General features: G+C 42.9%; 1 protein-coding gene across 1 annotated transcript; it reads right to left on the reverse strand.

The window, feature by feature from the left end:
- Positions 1-215: 215 nt before the first annotated feature.
- On the reverse strand, positions 216-14,592 carry LOC135520726 (FAD synthase-like). The gene is made up of 10 exons (XM_064946487.1): positions 14,500-14,592; positions 13,491-13,708; positions 11,538-11,915; positions 2,514-2,627; positions 1,968-2,235; positions 1,675-1,822; positions 1,414-1,512; positions 1,107-1,296; positions 841-914; positions 216-736 (listed from the first exon to the last, which is right to left on the reverse strand). The coding sequence occupies exons 2-10, from the start codon at positions 13,668-13,670 to the stop codon at positions 601-603; spliced, it is 1,587 nt and encodes a 528-aa protein (XP_064802559.1). The 5' UTR covers positions 13,671-13,708; positions 14,500-14,592; the 3' UTR covers positions 216-600.
- Between the last annotated feature and the right edge of the window lie 10,567 nt (positions 14,593-25,159).

Below are 25,159 nucleotides of genomic sequence, written 5' to 3' on the forward strand. Positions count from 1 at the left end.
ATCCCTGTGGAACGCTTGACACCTTGTAAAGTCCATGCCCCAACGAATTGAGGCAGTTCTGAGGGAAAAGGGGGGTGCAACTTAATATTAGGAAGGTGTTTGTCGTGTAAAATTGTGAACAGAGGAATATTGTTAAAATGTACAACAGAATAATTACTCTCCCTCCCCTCTCTCATCAGCACCTTCACAATCTTTTGCCAATAATTAATCAATAATTAAACTTGTGACAGATTGATATTTTATTACAAACCATGTAAATCCATATCTTTAGATTCTAAGCCACTCAGACATACTCAGGCACATGTTTTCCATTCAGAAACACACACTTTTCCTTCAAAATTCCCTCATTCTGCGATCAGTCTCTGGTTCTTTGTCTGTTCCACTTTCCTCCATCTGTTCCCTCTTTCTTTCACTCTCCAAGTCCTTCCTCCTCTCTTCAGAAGTTGCCTGTATGTTCAGTTTTGTCTAATGGTTAAGGTTGGGATTTGAGGAGGATATGCTGATCCTAGGTCTGTCCCTACAAGCATCTCTTACCTGGAGCCCCAAACAGGAAGGGCGGATAAAAGATCAGGACATGACGTTACAAACAAGGAAGTGACATCATTCACGTGAGTCGCGCTCCATTTCCTCATTCTCCAAGTGGTGGGCAGGTCTATAGCGGCTCACGCCCCTCCCATCCACCACTTGGAGGGCGGGGTTTCGGCAGGTGTTGTCCATGCTGCCCAATGAGGTGTACCTGTCAGGAGACGGACAGAGGACTCAGTCAGAGACTAGGACGGGGGAGTAGACAGTGAGAGGAAACAGAGGACATGCTTGATTAAGGTGTGTATGTCTTCTTACCCTTTATCATATAGAATACAGTAGGGCACATATAGAGTCCTCAGGAATGACCAGATATCATGATACGTCCAGTCCTGATGGAGACAGACAAACCAAGAAAGAAGGGGTAAAGAGAGACACGGAGAGAGACAGAGAGAGAGAGAGAGGGAGGGAGAAAAGAGGGGGGAGACAAGAGAGAGAATGAGAAAGAGAGGGAGGAAGAGAGCATTAGAAGTATATCTCACACACACCGTCAGAAAGGGAACATTGTAAGCATCATGTCTCACCAGCAGGGGGTTGACCCTCATGTAGTCTGGCCATCCAGGGTCAGTGAGACACATGGGTGTGAGTGTGTGTGAGTAGGGGTCACTCCTCCTGGTGCCCATACACACAGCTCTCAGCTCCGGCCTCCTCTCCTGTACCTCACTCAATGCCTGCCGAATACTGCCCTCCACTGAGAAAATCTCCAGGTCATACCTATGGGAGACAGGATGGAGCTCTGCTAAATAGTGAGCCAAAGTCTCTGTATAATAATACTGCTCAAACTCAAAGATGCAATGCAGATGCAGATAACTACAGAGACCGATAGCTTACCTCTTTATTGTGTCCTGGAGGAATCTCTCCATCTCTGGGAAGGGAGAGACGATGCGAATGTACAGAGCCTTTACCTTGTCCTTACCCTCCGGATACAGCCTGTGAGGGAGGGGGAGAGAGAGAGAATAAATACGAGCTAGATTTTCCCAGTAAACAATCAATTCAGACCGGAGAACACAATATGGGTTAAAAGTCACATATCGTCTCATTCCTTCATTCTGTGTAGACAGAAAACTGTCTATTTCCCTCTCTCTCTCTCACCGTTTCAGTGCAGCGTAATATAGATGTAGAAGAGCAGTGCAGTCTTTGCCTCCATTGAAGCCCACACAGATCTCCCCTGCCGAATACTGATCCAGAGCAGTCTCTATGGTCTTCAGAGCGTTTGCCACTTTATCACCCAGCGGTGTGCCTATGGGAGATTGAGTTCATACAGACAGTTGGGGTCACGGGAAATGTAGTCACTGATTTTTTATGGGTACTCTAGCTGTCCGTCCCTCCACCACCTCTCACTCCTTTGCTCTCTCTCACACACACACACACACACACACACACACCGCTGTTGGCCAGTGTGTAGACCTCCTCAGTAGCGATGGACACAGGGTCCGTGACCAGGGGAACCACACTGCCTTTGGGCATCTCCTCCAGCAGCTGAGCCCGGGCCTTCTCCACCTCCTCAGAGATGTCTGAATCCAGCACCAGCCTGACCCGGTGGTAGTTACTGAGCCAGTCAGGGTAGGAGCCCAGAGCCACCCTCTTCCCCCAGCCAACCTGCAGGCGGGTCAGCACCGGGGCGATCAACGCCTCGTCTGCATCTACAAACACCTACAACACAACACGGAGAATACATAACATTATAGTAGGCATCCATTGCAGCAGTGGTCCTGTGCAGGCTTTGCTCCAACCCAGGACAAACACAGCTGATTCAGCTCATCAAGGTCTTGATGATTAGTCCATAACTTGAGTCAGATGTGGTAAATGTGAGATGGAACACAAGCCTGCACACCCTGTGGGTCTCCAGGACCGGGAGTGAAGCGACGTTTGTCTGTTGAAAACATCCTGTCCACTGTATTGTAGTGGAGTCAGACGGTTGGTCACCTCACCTCTCGTGTGTGGAAGGTGGTCCCCGAGCCAGCGAACAGGTGCTCCAGGCCGTTGAAGGCTCTCTCCAACAGAGACGGGATCCCAGGGAAGATGTAGACGTTACGCACACTCACCTGGGAATGTCAGACACGGAGTCAGAACCACGACTAGCATGACATCAAGCATCTCCAGACTCTTAAAGCCGGTGGCTCCAACGCACTCATATCTCCTATCATTCAAATATATTTTACCTGGTTTCAGACACTGACCATCAGGTAGAACGTTCATGTTTTCTACATGATATCATGTTATACTACAGCGTTGAAGTATACTCATTTCAGATTGGCTAGAAGGGCATTCTAGAATGGACATTAAAACCAGATAACTGGACAGTTGGAAAAGATATCGGGACGCCTTGCAATCAGTGCGCAATATGTGCCTACACATGCAGGACCGTACTTGCTACAGGAAGCTAAACCAACAACTACACAAACTGAAATTGGATAAACTGTAAACGCAGGTCCAACGAGAAAGAAAAAAAACTTCACTTGCTGGCATTAATTTGTTTTTGCAGAGACATTTTTTTTAAGCATCTGATGACCTAATGTGGTGAGTGATGAACATGAATCTCTCTGGACAATACCAATGTTCCCTCTAAACTGTGCATGTGCACAGGCGTGACACAGTAGAAATATCAGTCTGCACAGAGAAGCATGAAATTGAATTTAACTTTCTAGAATTTTTCCCACTTAGTTAACACTATGAATGTTTCCCTTTACTGTGGGAATTGTGATTGAATCAACACAATATTAGCCACTTTCAATGCAACATACTTAGTATCCAAAACTAATAACTATGCAAGAGATTTTTTGTTAGGCAGAACGCATCGGAGTAGGATTCTGTTGAATTGACATGCACTACTCAGTCCTTACTCTACACAGACCTGTGGCATAACCAATCAGAGCAGCATTAGCCTATATGCAAATAGACCATTGCCATATATGGATCTGTACAAAAGCTGAAGAACATACGCACATCCAGGTACTTTTCGCAGGTGAATTTATGGAAAACGCTGCACACTGCTCCCAAACAGTTTCACTAAGTGATATCACTGAGTACTGCCCCTATATTTAGGACCTTCCACCCCCACATGGGATATGGAAGCCCGATAAATACTTAAGGGAACGTTGTTCTAAATAAAATCACCTGGGAGCATGAGCAGCAGTGTGCGGCGTTATCCTTTTTGTTTTCCATATATGGATCTGTGCCATTCACTTTGAACTGGACCGTTTACAGCACATATGTCAGAGTCAAGGCCCGCGGGCCACATCCGGCCCGCGAGAAGGTTTTTTACGGCCCCTGGGATGATCTTGATTTATTATTAGAACCGGCCCGCAGACCGCAGCAAGCCGGCAGCCCGCAGATCTTTTACACGCACCAATACTACATTTCCCACAATGCAACGGTGACGCACCGAGCAGTAGGCTGCTTCATTTCAATATTTATTGGCACAGCAGTCGTCAGCATCACAGTAAAATTAACTTTCAGATACCCATCAAAAATGGCAAAACGGAAGGTGGACACTGAGAACCGGGGTTTCAAACAAGGTGGGAGTCGGAGTATATGTTCACGGAGGTAGCTGGAAAACCTGTGTGTCTTCTGTGTGGAGAAAGTGTGGCGGTACTGAAAGAGTATAATCTGAGACGACATTATGAAACGAAACACGCGGACAAAAACAAGAATATGGACATGGAACAAAGGCTACAAAAGGCAGAGGAATTAAAACGAGGCCTCAAATCTCGACAGGCTCTGTTCAAAAAAGCCAAATCACAAGGCCAGGCTGCTGTCAAGGCCAGTTTTATTTTGGCAGAAGAGATCGCTAAATCAGCCCGGCCATTTACGGAGGGGCGGCAGTGGGTGCTGCGGAGTTCGCCCGTTTCCTCCCCGACACAATGCCCCAGCTGCGCATCCAGGCTGCTCAAACGTTGTCTATGTTTGGCAGCACATACCTGTGTGAACAACTTTTTTCTTTGATGAACCTGAACAAAACATCACACAGAAGTCGACTTACTGCTGAACACCTCCACTCAATTCTGAGGATTTCCTCAGCTCAGAGCCTTACCCCGAACATTGATGAACTTGTGGAAAAGATGGGACACCACCAAGTATCACCCTCAACCTCAAACAAGTGAACATTACTGTGCAATCACATATTTAGAGTTTTTACTCAGTTCAAGTTTAAAAGTTAAAGTTTAATATTTGTTTTCACTGCATGTTACTTCTCCTTAAACAAAGTGTTGTTTTTGATTAATAGATTTTTGCACTTTATTTTATTGCATTTCAATCCAATTATATTTTAAAAATATTTCAGTTGAGTGGATGATAGAAAATTGCTATTATTGTTTTTTTCTTTGAAGTAAATTTAGCCCACTTTTGCTAAAATAGAAAATATAGGCTACTGATGGTGCCTTGAATACCGGTTTCTTTCATTTAATGTTCATGTTATGGGGATTTTTATATAAAGGAAATTTGTCTTTTGTGTCTGTTGAAAATTAAAGATTACTGACAGAGCCATAAGAAAATATTGCTTTATTTATCTGATCATATTGGAATATATTTGTTAGGTTTTCAGTAGGTTCAATTAGGTTCACTAGACTATATGCGTCATTTAAAATTTTTTCAATGAACATTCGAACAGTCCGGCCCTCGGCTTGTAGCTAAATTTTTTATTTGGCCCTCCGTCCATTTGACTTTGACACCCCTGGTTTACAGCATAAGCAGTCGTGAGTAGATGAGCTTGTTTTGAGATCAAAGGTGTGAGCTGCCTTTAGCCACTTGTGCACATTTGTTCACGTCCTCCGCTAGTTGAGTTATTAGTCCAGTTATAGATCATTTGTCGTCAGCAATGGGGGAGTGGTTATTTTCTACATGAGCACAAAATGTGTACATGTCTAGCCATCTTTGAGATGCAAGTCAGGTAAAGAGCTTTTTTTGTCTTAAAAAGAGGCAGTGTTGTATTTTGAGACCAGCTTGAATAAGATAAGTAGCCAATAGGCAGAGGGTAGCATAATTTGTTTAATTCTCTGTAATAATGGTATGGGAATAATAATGCATTTTATTTTGTAAAGTGGTTTCTTGCATCAAACAACATTTTCAGTCACCTTAATGTCAAGCCCTGCATGTTTTTTCAAAAGTGTCATGGAAAGTAGGACTACATTGAGTACCACACATTGGCTGCTACTATAGGCTGATAGAACAGCTATTTCCATGTACAAATATTATGGGATGCATTTTCTCGATTGTTTTTGATGGTATGCCACTCTGGTAGGCCTACATTATGATCAAACAGCCACAGTAGCCTAGTTGACCACTGTCTGAAACTGTAACTTAAAACAAGTACAGCCTCAGTCTTCACGTGAAATGCTGAGTGCCAAAAATGTTTTGAGGGAACATTGGGCCCTACTTTTGCAGTCATGACACAAGTGGCACCATGCTGTCAAATCCTGCCACATGTCTCTAGCTGTTTTCAGCAACTGGTATTTATTTTATTTGGTTGTCATATTGACAGGTATGCCAGCAACAAACTATTTACAGTGGGGCAAAAAAGTATTTAGTCAGCCACCAATTGTGCAAGTTCTCCCACTTAAAAAGATGAGAGAAGCCTGTAATTTTCATCATAGGTACACTTCAACTATGACAGACAAAATGAGAAAAAAAATCCAGAAAATCACATTGTAGGATTTTTTATGAATTTATTTGCAAATTATGGTGGAAAATAAGTATTTGGTCAATAACAAAAGTTTATCTCAATACTTTGTTATATATACTTTGTTGGCAAACGTTTTCTGTAAGTCTTCACAAGGTTTTCACACACTGTTGCTGGTATTTTGGCCCATTGCTCCATCTAGAGCAGTGATGTTTTGGGGCTGTTGCTGGGCAACACGGACTTTCAACTCCCTCCAAAGATTCTCTACTGGCTAGGCCACTCCAGGACCTTGAAATGCTTCTTACGAAACCACTCCTTCGTTGACCGGGCGGTGTGTTTGGGTTCATTGTCATGCTGAAAGACCCAGTCACGTTTCATCTTTAATGCCCTTGCTGATGGAAGGAGGTTTTCACTCAAAATCTCACGATACATGGTCCCATTCCTTCTTTCCTTTACACGGATCAGTCGTCCTGGTCCCTTTGCAGAAAAACAGCCCCAAAGCATGATGTTTCCACCCCCATGCTTCACAGTAGGTATGGTGTTCTTTGGATGCAACTCAGCATTCTTTGTCCTCCAAACATGGCAAGTTGAGTTTTTACCAAAAAGTTATATTTTGGTTTCATCTGACCATATGACATTCTCCCAATCTTCTTCAGGATCATCCAAATGCTCTCCAGCAAACTTCAGATGGGCCTGGACGTGTACTGGCTTAAGCAGGGGGACACGTCTGGCACTGCAGGATTTGAGTCCCTGGCGGCGTAGTGTGTTACTGATGGTAGGCTTTGTTACTTTGGTCCCAGCTCTCTGCAGGTCATTCGGATGTTCTAGCTGTGTCTGAATCCTGGCTTAGGAAGACCACCAAAAATTCTGAAATTTTATTTCCAAACTACAACATTTTCAGACAAGATAGAACTGCCAAAGGGGGCGGTGTTGCAATCTACTGCAAAGATAGCCTGCAGAGTTCTGTCCTACTATCCAGGTCTATACCCAAACAATTTGTACTTCTACTTTTAAAAATCCACCTCTCCAAAAACAAGTCTCTCACCGTTGCTGCCTGCTATAGACCACCCTCTGCCCCCAGCTGTGCTCTGGACACCATATGTGAACTGATTGCCCCCCCATCTATCTTCAGAGCTCGTGCTGCTAGGCGACCTAAACTGGAACATGCTTAACACCCCAGCCATCCTACAATCTAAGCTTGATGCCCTCAATCTCACACAAATTATCGATGAACCAACCAGGTACCTTCCCAAAGCCTTAAACACGGGCACCCTCATAGATATCATCTTAACCAACTTGCTCTCTAAAATACACCTCTGCTGTCTTCAACCAAGATCTCAGCGATCACTGCCTCATTGCCTGCATCCGTAATGGGTCAGCGGTCAAACGACCTCCACTCATCACTGTAAAACGCTCCCTGAAACACTTCAGCGAGCAAGCCTTTCTAATCGACCTGGCCGGGGTACCCTGGAAGGATATTAATCTCATCCCGTCAGTAGAGGATGCCTGGATATTTTTTTTAAATGCCTTCCTAACCATCTTAAATAAACATGCCCCATTCAAGAAATGTAGAAACAGGAACAGATATAGCCCTTGGTTCTCCCCAGACCTGACTGCCCTTAACCAACACAAAAACATCCTATGGCGTTCTGCATTAGCATCGAACAGCCCCCGTGATATGCAGCTGTTCAGGGAAGCTAGAAACCATTATACATAGGCAGTTAGAAAAGCCAAGGCTAGCTTTTTCAAGCAGAAATTTGCTTCCTGCAACACTAACTCAAAAAAGTTCTGGGACACTGTAAAGTCCATGGAGAATAAGAACACCTCCTCCCAGCTGCCCACTGCACTGAAGATAGGAAACACTGTCACCACTGATAAATCCACCATAATTGAGAATTTCAATAAGCATTTTTCTACAGCTGGCCATGCTTTCCACCTGGCTACTCCTACCCCGGTCAACAGCACTGCACCACCCACAGCAACTCGCCCAAGCCTTCCCCATTTCTCCCTCTCCCAAATCCGTTCAGCTGATGTTCTGAAAGAGCTGCAAAATATGGACCCCTACAAATCAGCCGGGCTAGACAATCTGGACCCTTTCTTTCTAAAATTATCTGCCGAAATTGTTGCCACCCCTATTACTAGCCTGTTCAACCTCTCTTTCATGTCGTCTGAGATTTCCAAAGATTGGAAAGCAGCTGCGGTCATCCCCCTCTTCAAAGGGGGGGACACTCTTGACCCAAACTGCTACAGACCTATATCTATCCTACCATGCCTTTCTAAGGTCTTCGAAAGCCAAGTCAACAAACAGATTACCAACCATTTCGAATCTCACCATACCTTCTCTGCTATGCAATCTGGTTTCAGAGCTGGTCATGGGTGCACCTCAGCCACGCTCAAGGTCCTAAATGATATCTTAACTGCCATCGATAAGAAACATTACTGTGCAGCCGTATTCATTGATCTGGCCAAGGCTTTCGACTCTGTCAATCACCACATCCTCATCGGCAGACTCGACAGCCTTGGTTTCTCAAATGATTGCCTCGCCTGGTTCACCAACTACTTCTCTGATAGAGTTCAGTGTGTCAAATCGGAGTGTCTGCTGTCCGGACCTCTGGCAGTCTCTATGGGGGTGCCTCAGGGTTCAATTCTTGGACCGACTCTCTTCTCTGTATACATCAATGAGGTCGCTCTTGCTGCTGGTGAGTCTCTGATCCACCTCTATGCAAACGACACCATTCTGTATACTTCTGGCCCTTCTTTGGACACTGTTAACAACCCTCCAGGCAAGCTTCAATGCCATACAACTCTTCTTCCGTGGCCTCCAATTGCTCTTAAATACAAGTAAAACTAAATGCATGCTCTTCAACCGATCGCTACCTGCACCTACCCGCCCGTCCAACATCACTACTCTGGACGGCTCTGACTTAGTATAAGTGGACAACAACAAATACTTAGGTGTCTGGTTAGACTGTAAACTCTCCTTCCAGACCCATATCAAACATCTCCAATCCAAAGTTAAATCTAGAATTGGCTTCCTGTTTCGCAACAAAGCATCCTTCACTCATGCTGCCAAACATATCCTTGTAAAACTGACCATCCTACCAATCCTCGACTTTGGCGATGTCATTTACAAAATAGCCTCCAATACCCTACTCAACAAATTGGATGCAGTCTATCACAGTGCCATCCGTTTTGTCACCAAAGCCCCATATACTAACCACCATTGCGACCTGTACGCTCTCGTTGGCTGGCCCTCGCTTCATACTCGTCGCCAACCCACTGGCTCCATGTCATCTACAAGACCCTGCGAGGTAAAGTCCCCCCTTAGCTCGCTGGTCACCATAGCATCTCCCACCTGTAGCACACGCTCCAGCAGGTATATCTCTCTAGTTACCCCCAAAACCAATTATTTCTTTGGCCGCCTCTCCTTCCAGTTCTCTGCTGCCAATGACTGGAACGAACTACAAAAATCTCTGACACTGGAAACACTTATCTCCCTCACTAGCTTTAAGCACCAACTGTCACAGCAGCTCACAGATTACTGCACCTATACATAGCTCACCTATCATTTAGCCCAAACAACTACCTCTTTCCCTACTGTATTTATTTATTTTATTTTGCTCCTTTGCACCCCATTATTTTTTATTTCTACTTTGCACATTCTTCCATTGCAAATCTACCATTCCAGTGTTTTACTTGCTATATTGTATTTACTTTGCCACCATGGCCTTTTTTTGCCTTTACCTCCCTTATCTCACCTCATTTGCTCACATCATATATAGACTTGTTTATACTGTATTATTGACTGTATGTTTGTTTTACACCATGTGTAACTCTGTGTCGTTGTATGTGTCGAACTGCTTTGCTTTATCTTGGCCAGGTCGCAATTGTAAATGAGAACTTGTTCTCAACTTGCCTACCTGGTTAAATATAGGTTAAATTTAAAAAAATAATAATCATTAGGTCCCCCAGTGGGGTCTGGGATTTTTGCTCACCGTTCTTATGATCATTTTGACCCCACGGGGTGAGATCTTGCGTGGAGCCCCAGATCAGGGGAGATTATCAATGATCTTGTATGTCTTCCATTTCCTAATAATTGCTCCCGCAGTTGATTTCTTCAAACCAAGCTGCTTACCTGTTGCAGATTCAGTCTTCCCAGTCTGGTGCAGGTCTACAATTTTGTTTCTGATGTCCTTTGACAGCTCTTTGGTCTTGGCCATAGTGGAGTTTGGAGTGTGACTGTTTGAGGTTGTGGACAGGTGTCTTTTATACTGATAACAAGTTCAAACAGGTGCCATTAATACAGGTAACGAGTGGAGGACAGAGGAGCCTCTTAAAGAAGTTACAGGTCTGTGAGAGCCAAAAATCTTGCTTCTTTGTCGGTGACCAAATACTTATTTTCCACCATAATTTGCAAATAAATTCATTAAAAATCCTACGATGTGATTTTCTGGATTATTTTCTCATTTTGTCTGTCATAGTTGAAGTGTACCTATGGTGAAAATTAAAGGCCTCATCTTTTTAAGTGGGAGAACTTGCACAATTGGTGGCTGACTAAATACTTTTTTGCCCCACTGTAACTAGCTTCTAGCCTAGTGTTTGATATGCAATGCGATCTCCTCGTAATGAACAGTGTCGGGTGTCCTGACGAGAAGGCAAACTTTTCTAGCTATACCAGGCAAAGTCGGGCATTATCAGCTCATTGTTATCGATTTATTCAAATGAATGTCACTAGAAAACATCTACTTTGCTGTTATTCTGGCTGAAAAGTTTGTGACTGTGTCTGGCTAGCTAGCAAGCAAGGGATAAGAACGTTGGCAGTGAGCATGGCAACGGGACAAAGAACAAACAACTGGGTCACGTCCATAAATATCGAACTAATCATAACGATCCACTGGGTTGAGTCTGTAGCAACCAAAATAGGAGTATGAATTTGCTTATATATCAACAAAAACATTTTATTTCTACCGGTAAATGTGTGCTTAGTATTGTTTTCATTGACAAATGTGGTATAAGCGGGATAAACAGCTTAAAGAAAATAAACTTTGCTGTTATTCGGCTGCAGAGGTCGGGACTGAGTTGCTGTAGCTAGTTGGCGCCGCCTGCCACTGTGCCGTCCGTTGTTCCCAAGGTAATGTACAGAACCTGGGTGTTTATCCCTTACATGTTAAAGGAATAACATGATGCATTTTGCATCATAATGATGATGTGGCAAGTGATGTTTTACATCTTGACTTGACTGCTAACATTCAAAGAATTTAGGGACTGTATCAACAGTGGACTAATGAGGAAAAAATACCAAAATATATTTTTTGCTTAACAGTAGGCAGCCACTGACCAGTGGGTAGCGTAGTGGCTGTCCAGTCTGAGGGTCAGTGCCGTAGTTGAGCTTGGCCGAGCGGGGGACCATGGCTAGCTTCATGGCTGCATTCTCCCTATCCACCACCCCAAAGAACTCCTCCACCAAACGGGTCAGCTCCGGGTGGGCATGCAGTTCCTCCTCGAACGCCATGGCAACACCCTCGAAGGTGACGTCGTCATGGGTGGGGCCTATTCCCCCAGAGGTGAGCAGGTGTGTGTACTGTGGGGCCAGGAGGGCTACCTCCTTAGAGATGACCTCCTGCTGGTCTGGGATTACTGTGACACGCTGGACACACACTCCCAGCTTCCTCAGAGCTCGCAACAGGAAGGCGCTGTTAGTGTCCACCGTGTGACCCTGAGAGAGAGTGGGGGGGTAGAGGGAGGGAGAGAAACTCTTTAGATTAGCTAACTCCTAAGAGATAGGGACTTGGGGAAGAGTTTATTTTCAGAGATCAGGCATATTCCACTCAGTACCAAGTAGAGGTCGACCGATCGTGATTTTTCACCGCCGATACCGATTATTGGAGGACCAAAAAAAAGCCGATACCAATTAAAATCGGCCAATTTGTATTTATTTATTTGTAATAATGACAATTACAACAATACTGAATGAACACATTTTAACTTAATATAATACATCAATAAAAATCAATTTAGCCTCAAATAACTAATGAAACATGTTCAATTTGGTTTAAATAATGCAAAAACAAAGTGTTGGAGGAGTAAAAGTGCAATATGTGCCATGTGAAAAAGCTAACATTTGAGGTCCTTGCTCAGAACATGAGAACATATGAAAGTTGGTGGTTCCTTTAAACATGAGACTTCAATATTCCAAGGTAAGAGGTTTTAGGTTGTAGTTAATATAGGATTTATAGGACTCTCTCTCTATATATACCATTTGTATTTCATATACCTTTGACTATTGGATGTTCTTATAGGCACTACAGTATTGCCAGTGTAACAGTCAGACTGCTCTATCAAATCATAGACTTAATTATAACATGTGTAGTTACAAGCCTTTGGTCATTAATATGGTCGAATCTGGAAACTATCATTTCGAAAACAAAACGTTTATTATTTCAGTGAAATACGGAACCGTTCTGTATTTTATCTAACGGGTTGCATCCCTAAGTCTAAATATTCTTGTTACATTGCACAACCTTCAATGTTATGTCATAATTCTGGCAAATTGGTTCGCGATGTGCCAGGCTGCCCAAACTGTTGCATATACCCTGACTCTGCATGCAATGAACACAAGAGAAGTGACACAATTTCACCTGGTTAATATTGCCTGCTAACCTGGATTTCTTTTAGCTAAATATGTAGGTGTAAAAATATATACTTCTGTGTATTGATTTTAAGAAAGGCATTGGTGTTTATGGTTAGGTACAGTCGTCCAACGATTGTGCTTTTTTCGCAAATGCGCATTTGTTAAATCATCCCCCAGCATTGCATCGATTATATGCAACGCAGGACACGCTAGATAAACTAGTAATATCATCAACCATGTGTAGTTATAACTAGTGATTATGATTGATTGATTTTTTATAAGTTTAATGCTAGCTAGCAACTTACCTTGGATTCTACTGCATTCGCCTAACAGGCAGTGTCCTTGTTGAGTGCAACGAGAGGCAGGTTGCAAGATTGAATTCCCCGAGCTGACAAGGTGAAAATCTGTCGTTCTGCCCCTGAACAAGGCAGTTAACCCACCGTTCCTAGGCCGTCATTGAAAATAAGAATGTGTTCTTAACTGACTTGCCTAGTTAAATAAAGGTATTTAAAAGTTATTATAATAAAATAATCTGCAAAATTGGCACCCAAAAATACCGATTTCCGATAGTAATGAAAACTTGAAATCGGCCCTAATTAAATCGGCCACTCTGATTAAATCGGTCGACCTCTAGTAGCAAGCCCTCATCTCCAGTATCACCTTGAGTATCTCGTCCCCGATGATGAGAATGGCTGCTGTGACAGCACCCCCATTCTGTTGACAGGAGGTACCGCAGCTCTGGTGATTCTGGGCCATGGTTACAGTGGTGACCTGGACCTGGGCGGCCACTCTCCTCACACGCACCGCTGCTCTACTCAGCCTGGACACAGTCTGCAGCATCCAGACCTGAGACAGAAAGAGTGGGGGAAGAGAAACAACTAGAGAGGGAGGCAGGGAAGGAGATAGGGAGGGAGAGAGACATGGAGGGTGAGTTATGGAGTAGTAGAGGGAGAAAGAAGGGGAGAATGCTGTACATACTTGTTCCAATAAGATCAAAATGTAGTCATTGGACACCAATAAGGAGAACAGCTGTTTGTCATCTTATTTGCATAAGACGGGAAGGGAGATCAGAGGAGTGTTACACAGGATTTCACCATAAATGATTGTCCAGTGAGCAACCTATTCTATTTGAAATCCAAGCATTAACTTGATGAAGTTATGGTGGCTGAAATTTATGTTGCTGTCTAAGTTCAAGCTAAACATCTGCTGTAGTTATAAGCCACCTGCCTATCTATAGTAAATGGTGATTTCACCACGGTCACTCGGCGAGGAACAAGCCAGCCCCATCCACAACCATTGCATTGGACCGGAGACGGTAAAAGGAAGCGAGACATCCCCCTCGCAAATTTTTTGACGGTTCATATTAGGTCAATGAACTAAGCAAACCAGATCCAGCTGCTAACCCTAAAGCAGACCGGAACTATGACAACTGTTTTCAAAGGTAAACGGCCTGCGTAAGATATCTTCATTTATCCACCATATTTGATTAGACATCATAGGCTAACAGCTAGCTTTGATACCCCCTGCGCAACGTCTGAATGTAAACATGATCATTAGTTTAATGGCAACGTAATACACTTTCTACTGATTATAATGTATCTCTGCTGTGACAATAGATAGCAACAATCATGTCTTTGACAACCTGTGTAATCAACAGACAAGTGCTTACCCTAAAGTCGCATACGTCCTCGTTATGTATTAGCCGACAAACTGCATGCCCTTCAAACACTGGGTGGCTCTGGCGAGCCAATCCGGAGCAATAAAGTGCCATCTCTGAATCCAAAAAGCCAATGAGCTGTAAGAAGGCGGGACGGAAATTGACCACGCTATTTGTGTAGCGGAAGTACAGGGTGTGCAGTGTTCCACAGATATCATGTTTTGTCTAGAAGGGATACAACTTTTTTCGTAGTAGGTTTAGCATTACGTGAGCAGTAGGTTATGAGAACTAAATCAAGGTTAGGAAAAGAGTTAGGATTAGCTAAAATAAAAAATACTTTTGATGTCAAATGTCACAACCTTATCCCTTCGAGACAAGACCCTGATAACATACACCCGGAGTATGCCTAAAATATTATTTTATGATTATAACATTATTATTATATTAGCCTCGAAACACGTGTTTTAAGCCTATCCACAACAGAGATTACAATTCTTACATTGATGTGTGATAAACCATAAGAAAAACAATAGGTAGGCGGTAGAATGTACCCTTTGTAGATATGCAGACAGTCTTTTGTAGCTGGTAGAGCATGGCGCTTGGGTTGTAGGTTCGATTCACACGTTGGACCAGTACAATTAATATGCACTCACTACTGTAAATCGCTCTGGATCGTCTCGTACATTTAAATGTTTTTATTTTCTAGTACTGTCAAATACAAATATTAAGCTGTGCGTGTGCGTGTGCGAATATGGTATATACCAGCAGATGACTCCATTGAACAGTATTCACTATGCATAAATGACTGGGCTTCATGGAATTATCTAGAGTATAGGCTATTTATCATATTTTACCTATTCAGTAAGGGCCTATTCTATTATTGAACAGGCAAAACAATTGAATAGAGTTGAGTTGTTGAGATTAATTGAAAAATGGGATAGAATAAAATATAGGACTGTGGAATATAATTGAGTGTAATAAAATACAAAATAACGGAATATAATCAAATACAATACAACATTATTTGGCCTCAGTGATCCAATCATAAACATTATGATCTGCTATCCTGGTTTGTTCTCGTGCTCCTCGGTCAAGAAAGTTGTAGCCTATAACGTAGGCAATTCAGTTGCACTATGCAAATAATAATGTGTGACTCAATAAAGACTGTGTGTATGTGGTTTAATGTCAGTTTACTCGGTTATACCGTAGGCTGGATTGTTATTGTGGGAAATTATCGTTTTGCGCAAACCCTTTCTGTCAAGGCCGATCAACCGCGGGCCAGGTGCAAAGAACCACACAAACTGAGTGGCACTAGCGGCCAAGGCAAATGACATTACCATTTGTTCGCGGAAGTGGCTTTTTTTGTGTTTGTAAAAAGGGGGCGGTGGGGGAGGAAAGGAAGAGAAACTGAAGAAGAAAAGTTTCAGCCCTCTTTCTAAAGAAATTCATATGCACACTGTACGACAGCTGGCGTTTTGAACCTTCGCATTCAGCCACTTGTGTAATTTAGTTAGAGGTAGGCCTACGGGACAACAACGGCTGGGAGAAAACAAGAGGCACAAAAGGTACAAGGAGGAAGATAGCTGGTAAGTTCTCCTGACAAAAGTTCACCACACTTCTCTGGGCATGGTTTGGGCTTGAATTTTAAGGGTTGCGTATTGTAACGTGGTAAAGAGACGTTTTAGGACATTCGAATACTAAAGCAATAACATTGTCTGACAGATGAATAGTATTTGCTGTAGGCCGAGTGTAGGCAACCTCGGCTATTACTTTTTGTTGTGCCATCTGTTCGATGTTGGCGAAACAGTCGTGATAAAAAAAACAACTCGTCTAGTAAGACTGCTGAGTTCAGTTTGGCCGTACTACGAAAAAATGTATCGAGTTATTGTAACATTGCGAAATATAGCCTAGTGGTACAAAGTAACTAGCCAAGGCCGCACATTAAACATTGTATCCATTCAACAGAAGTCGCAAACAGCCGTGTTGTCACATTTGGGTGTTTTCAAAATCAAGTGGTTTGCTGCATAGGCTACTAGAAATAGTCAGTTCTGTAGGCCTGGGTCCCTGGGATATCATTACTTTCCTCACAACAAGTTGTCCAACTCTGTCATTTAAACTGTTCTGGTAACACTTTATAGACCTACATGAGTACTAATACTGTAACAAGAAAAGTAACCGCACTGTTTGTATTGACGTGTTGTTTACGTACTACTATAAGCAATATGGAGTTGTTTGTTTTTCTACACGTGGAACAGGAACTGACCACTATTCCGTTTATGTCAACTCCACAAGGCCTACTATGCAATGGAAACTATGCTACTGTTCTTACTATGTAAAAACACGTTAATGCAAGGATATTACTAAATGAATCCCAGTGTTAACACACAGGTTTAGAGAAACTGAATCTAAAGTCTGACTAAACAGGCTGGTTTTGGCTTTCTGTAAATGCTCTAGTTCTTTTTCAGCGACCTAATCAGAAGTTCACATTTCTGTGATGTGCAATATAGATCATTAGTATATTGTCAAGATGGGCATTCTCGTGGAGATGATTTAATGTTTCAATAGGTCTAGGTTCTACATTGTCATGGAAGTGTAACTATTTGTTTCAGACAACAATGATAATTCAAATCATCTGTAACAAGCCCTGACTAAAACAGTACTCTATAGTTGGATACGTGCCATACTGTCACATTTCTCCTCAGACGGCATGGACCAAAACACTCAAACAAAGTGAAAAAAATGAATAGTTCTGTATGCAGAAAACAACTTCCCACAAAACACAGGTGGAGAAAAGGCTACCTAAGTACGATTCCCAATCAGAGACAACGGTAGAGGGCTGCCTCTGATTGGGAACCACACTCGGCCAAAAACAAAGGAATAGAAATAAAGAAACTAGAATTCCCACCGTAGTCACACCCTGGCCTAACCAAAATAGAGAATAAAATCCACTCTATGGCCAGGGCGTGACACATACAGAACATTCAACAACAAGCTGTGATGCTGGGCCCTTCATTAGCCTATGATTCGGGCTGCATTGGTGTGGCCAGAAACGTAAACCCATACAATTGTTATGGTTACCTACACCTCATTCTGTGATGGGACTACTGTTGTTCGACAGCTGGCCTGGTCCTGAGCCCTATACTACGTATGTGGTTTGAGGAGTTAGCGAGGTAACTTTGGTCAACTCTGAGTTCAATTCGGGATAACTGGTACCACGACCAGTTATCCCAAGTTGAACTTAGAGTTGACCAAAGTTAGCCAGGTACATTTCTATGGCAACAAATCCAGAACTAACCTGCACCTGGGCAGGCTTACTCAGGGTTAACTCCATGTATCCTGAATGAAGTGTCACGAGTTAAAGACCAATAAAATCAAGTAAAACGTGTGTATAACTTAATAAGATTATTATATCGATAGGAGTGGGGGAAAGGTGCTCGTGTATTGATAAGCACACTAAAGAAGGCATTAACGATAATAAAATAAAGATGGCCCTTCAACGAGCCTATTTTACACCACAGCCTGCTGAATGTGCAGCATAACTCTTTTCATTTTGCACAAATTAAGACGTGGCACTGACTTGCCCATGGATGGATGTTTCAGCCTTGTCTCAATGAAAAGGTTGGTGTTCCACCAGACACTGTGACATGCATGCACAGTTACAAGCCTGCTAGAGTTACAAGCCTGCTAGAGTTAGCAGCAGGCATATAAGCAATATCCACTGTTGTAGTACGGATGAAGCCTGAGCTGGAATGTGACTAAAGCTGGCTAGCTTTGGAAAACCCTGAGTAGATCTAGGTTTAATCATAGTATACCACTCTGATGGTTTGGCGACACCCCAGACAGACAGGAGTCAGGGATGGAGTGGATAGAGGTAGGCTTGTGTCTGAACAGACTGCTTCATAATAAGCCCAGCTCTCATATCACACTCTCACACACTCCTTAAACTCACTGTCAGTGGGTTATCTCTCTGATGGTGATGAAGAGGAGGAAGGCTTGACTGACTGCTGCATGGCTGGGCCTGGGGATAATACACTCTGAGAGACAGAAATGTCAGTGTTAGAAATGTACATGCACACACACTACCAACTAATCAATTAATCTATCTGTCAATCAAAGACATCCTGTCTGACAGAGCTTCACAATCCACCTCAGACCCTCTCAATCAAACCGGGTCTGCCCAATCTAATGCAGACCCTATCAATCAAAAGCAGAACCAATCAGTCCTGTCTGTGTGATAAGCTTGGCTGGGTGACACCTTTCCTTAACTCCCTTTTGATTTGTCAGACAGGTGTGTGTATCTCCACTCTAAAATAAGTGTGTGTGAGCGCGTGCACGTATGAATGTCTGCGGACGTGTGCCAGCACTTAGTTGCAATTGGCAACAGTCTTGGATTTCACTCAGCGTCAGTTTGTGTATCAATATGAGGCGGTGTCTGACATGTAGCTCACTGCCAGAGAAAAAAGCCAAGCAGCTGGCTAGATACTGCTCTGTTTTAGCTGGCAAGATACTGTTTCAGCTGTTGTGAGCAGCAGCTTATCTGCATCAAGAAGAGGTTTTGTTTCCATGTTTTTAAGAACATTCATATGTATGACCTTTGACTTATTTGGGTCCTTCACTGTAACACTTCATTGTGGACCCAAATAGTTTTCAGTGTGTGTGGAAACACTGTAGGAGCAGTTATCTGGGTCTCAGTGTGTGTGGAAACACTGTAGGAGCAGTTATCTGGGTCTCAGTGTGTGTGCAAACACTGTAGGAGCAGTTATCTGGGTCTGTGTGTTTGCAAACACTGTAGGAGCAGATATCTGGGTCTCAGTGTGTGGTTGTCCATCTCTTACCACGTAGCGGAAGAGATGGTGATGCCTGAGCTCCACTTCCTGCTCTGCAGCCCTGGTCTGCCTCCTACTCACTTCACATAGACACTTAAGACTACATGCTGAGCTGCAGACAGATTCACTCCCACATAGTTTAAATGTAACTAAAGGCCTACTAGTATTTACTTGATGCACTTAATAACTGTAAATAGCATATATAATAATCAAGTCCCAAAGTAATCATTATGATAACACTATTCATAGATTCATAGATTATTTTTATGATACAAAACAGAGAGATTTATCAGGGTTGCACATGCTTCATACTCAGGCCCGTCATATACTGGTGCTTCCTGTCGTTCTCATTTGATCAGCACATTTAGAGAGGGACATTCCTAATGTCTGATGTTATTAACAGGAGTACATATGAACAGGGAGCGAATGGAACTCCTGTCCACTGAATGGAAGTGAATTAAATGAATAGAATGGTTAGCTCCCATTCCTGGTCTCCTTTATGACAACACTGTGCCTAATCCTGTTTTGTGCCATCCTAAGTTCATGGCATTGGATCTGTGTGGTGTGCCCTCTGTGTGGGAGGTTTGTGAGTGAAACGGTTCCCTTTTAACGTCTCACATCCTGCTCTGTCCCAGAGGCTACAGTTTCGTGGGACTTTTTATTGTTTCTCTGTAAAGTGTTACACTCTAAGAGTTCCCTATGGTGTGCAGTCTGTGTAGTGTTACACACTAATAGTTCCCCTGGCTGAGCTTGTAGTCAGAGCAGTGGTGAAGGAGTTCTCTGTCTACCATATCAGTATGTTTGTGAATAAAGTGATACGACTCTGAGTTTCTTCAGTCTTTGTGCTGTTGTCTTGAATTATCCAATTTATTTGGGCCATGACTTGTGTAGGGTAGGCTATGAGTCAGAGCGAGTCTGTATAGATTTGGACAGGACAGATTTGTCCTGTGTGTTGTAAAGTATTGGTCTCCGTTAAGGCCTGTTGTTCTGGACAGTGAGGTGTGTGCGCGTGCATTTGTGTGTACAGCATTTATGGGGCCCTGTAGAATTGGTTAATATTAATCAAAGCAGCAACACAGAAGGGAGAGGGACATGGGGAGAAGAGATGGCGAGAGACTGATGGGAGATATCTTGTTATTCAGTCAATTCTCGCAGTGACTGCCCTGAGAATCTTTGATTTATATATATATCTATGACAGCTTTGCACACTCTTAGTGAAGACATCAAAACTATGAAATAACACCATTATTCTACAATGTAGAAAATAGTAAAAATAAAGAAAAGAATGAGTAGGAGTGTCCAAACCTTTGACTGGTACTGTATATATATTTTTACACCCAAGTTAAAACACTCACTGGCCAATTATTAGGTACACCCATCTAGTACCTGGTCAGACCCCCTTTGCCTCCAGAACAGCCTGAATTCTTTGTGACATTCTACAAGGTGTCGGAAACATTCCACAGGGATGTTGGTCCATGTTGGCGTCATGGGCTCATGCAGTTGCTGCAGATTGGACAGTGGTACATACATGCTGTGAACAGCCCGTTCCATCTCCTCCTAAATATGTTCTATTGGGTTGAGGTCTGTGGACTGACCCGGCCACAACAATAAACTGAACTGGCTGTCATGTTCCAGGGGATGTTTCCACTCATCAGTTGTCCAGTGTTGGTGATCTCATGTCCACTGGAGCCACTTCTTCTTGTTTTTATCTGATAGGATGGAACCCGGTGTGGTCAGGACAGGAGGCAGGCAGAATGGGAAGGTGTGTGTGTTTGAGTAGCTAAGTATGTGAGTCGGCAATAAAACAAACTTTACCTTCAGACTGTCTGTCCCTTTTTAATAACCAGGTAGCGGCACACATTCCAGCAAATAAACACCTGTTTCAAATAAATGCTGTGTCTAAATGTAATTGTTTACGAGTGATCTTCAGTGAGTACATTAAAGATAAAGGAGAGTCATGGATGAGACGGCAGTGTGGTTTGACATGGTCGACTCAACTACGGTGGATACAAGAGGTGCAACAAGTGAGACAATGGTGCTGAAACGTGAAATCGGGGGTGTATGATGGGCAGGCTGGTCTTTGCGTGTCTGATCTGTGATGGATTTGTTATTACAATGTTTATACTGGTAACAAACAGTGTGGTAGTCTTTTCAACACTTTATTGAGCAAGAGCTGTGTGGGTTAAGGAAGTAGACGCCTGGCTGAAATAAAGGCCTGTCTCTAATAAGCGACGGTTGTGTTCAGTGATTAAAGCAAATAAACACCTGGGATATTAATTGAAGTTTTACAGTATTTGGTATTGAAGGATAGAGGAAGGGACAGACTTGGATAACCTGAGAGGAAAAGAGAACATCAATGAGAGACAGAGCAGACAAAAGAGAGAAAGGGAAACAGAAAGTCTAGGAAGGAGAGTGGACAGAGTTAGAATAAAATGAGGAGAGAGGAAGGGAGAGCGAAAAAGAGGGCGAGAGTTTCAGGTTGTTTCCCCCTGTTTGTCTCACATGTAGAACTGTTAACTGGTCTGGTCGGCTGGTTGGGCCTGCTGAAAGCCTGGCTAATCTAATGTCCATACCACCCCCTAATATACGCTCAATAACCTGAATATTTCTGGACCTGTTCTGTCACATTCACATCACCTGACAGGTTATATGTTGTGCGTGTGTGTACACATATGACTGATTTTGGGAAGGAAAGCTGTTGTCTGGATTTATTTGACTAGTCCCTGTAAGTAATTCCTTTCATTCCACCAATGTGTGTCTGAACATGCTCAATATATACACACACACACAGTCTTTGGTATGTGGGGATACAAAAAGAGCTTGCCTAACGTGTGTGTGTACCTTTGCGCTCACCTGAACAAGGAGGTTACATGACTCTCTCCACAGCTGATCCTGAGAACAATGCATGCTCCAAGCCAAGTGTTTGTGAGGGGATCATTTAGGAGAACTATGATTCGCTACATGTACAATGCTCAGTGATTGGTTAAGAGTGTGTACTAGAGGTCGACCGATTATGATTTTTCAACGCCGATACCGATTGTTGGAGGGCAAAAACAGCCGATGCCGATTAATCTGCCAATTTTTAAAATGTATTTGTAATAATGACAATTACAACCATACTGAATGATCACTTATTTTAACTTAATATAATACATCAATAAAATCAATTTAGCCTCAAATAAATAATGAAACATGTTCAATTTGGTTTAAATAATGCAAAAACAAAGTTGGAGAAGTAAAAGTGCAATATGTGCCATGTAAGAAAGCTAACGTTTGTGTTCCTTGCTCAGAACATGAGAACATATGAAAGCTGGTGGTTCCTTTTAACATGAGTCTTCAATATTCCCAGGTAAGAAGTTTTAGGTTGTAGTTATTATAGGACACTTTCTCTCTATACAATTTGTATTTCATATACTTTTGACTATTGGCACTTTAGTGTTGCCAGTGTAACAGTATAGCTTCCGTACCTCACCTCGCTCCTACCTGGGCTCGAACCAGGAACACAACGACAACAGCCACCCTTGAAGCAGCATTGCCCATGCAGAGCAAGGGGAACAACTAGTCCAAGTCTCAGAGCGAGTGACGTTTGAAACGCTATTAGCGCGCACCCCGCTAACTAGCTAGCCGCCTACCTCCTCATGCCTTTTGCACACAATGTATATAGACTCTCTTTTTTTCTTCTTTTTTTTCTACTGTGTTATTGACTTGTTAATTGTTTACTCCATGTGTAACTCTGTGTTGTTGTCTGTTCACACTGCTATGCTTTATCTTGGCCAGGTCGCAGTTGCAAATGAGAACTTGTTCTCAACTAGCCTACCTGGTTAAATAAAGGTGAAATAAAAAAAATAAAAAAATTCACATCACATCGTTACACCAGCCTAATCTCGGGAGTTAATAGGCTTGAAGTCATAAACAGCAGAGCTGCTGGCAAAATGCATGAAAGTTCTGTTTGAATGAATGCTTATGAGCCTGCTGGTGTCTAAGATCGCTCAGTCAGACTGCTCTATCAAATCATAGACTTAATTATAACATAATAACACACACAAATGCGAGCCTTTGGTCATTAATATGGTCGAATCCGGAAACTATCATCTCGAAAACAAGACCTTTATTCTTTCAGTGAAATACGGAACCATTCCGTATTTTATCTAACGGGTGGCATCCATAAGTCTAAATATTCCTGTTACATTGCACAACCTTCAATGTTATGTCATAATTACGTAGAATTCTGGCAAATTAGTTCCGAATGAGCCATGCAGCACAAACTGTTGCTTATACACTGACTCTGCGTGCAATGAACGCAAGAGAAGTGACACAATTTCACCTGGTTAATATTGCCTGCTAACCTGGATTTCTTTTAGCTAAATATGTAGGTGTAAAAATATATACTTCTGTGTACTGATTTTACGAAAGGCATTGGTGTTTATGGTTAGGTACACGTTGGAGCAACGACAGTCCTTTTTCGCGAATGCGCACTACATCGGTTATATGCAGCGCTGGACACGCTAGATAAACTAGTAATATCATCAACCATGTGTAGTTATAACTAGTGATTATGATTGATTAAGTTTAATGCTAGCTAGCAACTTACCTTGGCTACTTACTGCAGGCAGGCTCCTCATGCGGCAGGTGGTTAGTGTGTTGGACTAGTTAAAGGTAAGGTTGCAAGATTGAATCCCTGAGCTGACAAGGTAAAAATCTGTTGTTCTGCCCCTGAACAGGCAGTTAGCCTAGGAACAGTGGGTTGTCATTGAAAATAAGAATTTGTTGTTAACTGACTTGCCTAGTGAAATAAAGATATTAAATGAAGGTATATATAAAAAAAAAGGCTAAATTGGTGTCCAAAATTACCGATTTCCGATTGTTACGACAACTTCAAATCGTCCCTAATTAATCTGCCATTCCGATTAATCGGTCAACCTCTAGTGTGTACCATATGCTGATGTGCGCTTTGGTGTTTTTAGGGTTACAGACACTCACAGGCAGTCAGTGTTGTCCCATGGAATATGTGGTAAGAACTTGAGAGACACACACACAGGCATATGGGTTGCTGGTTGCGCCTCCCACTGTCAGTATCTCCCTGCTGTAAAGGACATTGTTTATTTGTCTATCTAAGCCATTTAGAGGTGTGTGTGTGTGTGTTTTACACTGGTGCAGGGCCTGGTGTGGGGTTGCTGGGTGTGCATTCAACAATCACTCTGTATACCGCTGTGATCTGTATGGTGAACGGTGTCATCACACTGTGGGTGTGCGTTCAACAACAACTCTCTCTGTGGGCAACACTTTGTAACGCTGAGGTGTTAACGTGGGTTCTGTGGTTCTCTCCCTGATTCTGTCTCTCTAGCGGTTCTGCAGTTCTAGATCTTCTTCTGTGTTTCTGTCTGAATCTCGGTTCTCATCACTGGAAGTTCTCACTTGGTCCACTGATCACTTTGGTTCTCTTTTCTTTTTAAGACTTGAAGAATATGTATCTTGACTGCCACATCAAGTGTGTTGTTTCTGTTGTTACTGTCCTGTTTGTGAGATAGTAACCTGTTCTTTACCAGCGGTGAACTCGTGGTACAGTAGCTGCTTGGCATTGCCAGGTTAAGTGTCCATATTTGGCCGTATACATCAATGTTATTCACAATGCCCTCAAATCAGCCTGCATCTCTGGTCTGTGGTCTGTCTGGTCTGTTAAGAGAGAGAGAGACTCTCCCCTCCCTCTCTTCCTGTCTGTTTCCCTCCTTTTTTCTCTTTCCCTCCATCTCAATTCAATCCATCTCTCCCTCTGGTTCTCAGGTTACCAAACAGGAATAAGGGGGAGGAGCCTATTAGAGGGGAAACAGCCCATGAGAGCTCTACTA

The sequence above is a fragment of the Oncorhynchus masou genome, chromosome 29 (genome assembly GCF_036934945.1).
Source record: "Oncorhynchus masou masou isolate Uvic2021 chromosome 29, UVic_Omas_1.1, whole genome shotgun sequence".
NCBI classification, from domain to species: Eukaryota; Metazoa; Chordata; class Actinopteri; order Salmoniformes; family Salmonidae; genus Oncorhynchus; species Oncorhynchus masou.

What these genes read in the sequence shown, in the direction of transcription:
- LOC135520726 (XM_064946487.1), bottom strand. Translation starts at nt 13,670, where the DNA reads ATGCTGCAGACTGTGTCCAGGCTGAGTAGAGCAGCGGTGCGTGTGAGG. An exon ending in AGCCACTACGCTACCCACTG is followed by an intron (nt 2,628 to 11,537) that starts GTCAGTGGCTGC and finishes TGACATTCCCAG; the next exon opens with GTGAGTGTGCGTAACGTCTA. An exon ending in CTACACACTGGCCAACAGCG is followed by an intron (nt 1,823 to 1,967) that starts GTGTGTGTGTGT and finishes AATCTCCCATAG; the next exon opens with GCACACCGCTGGGTGATAAA.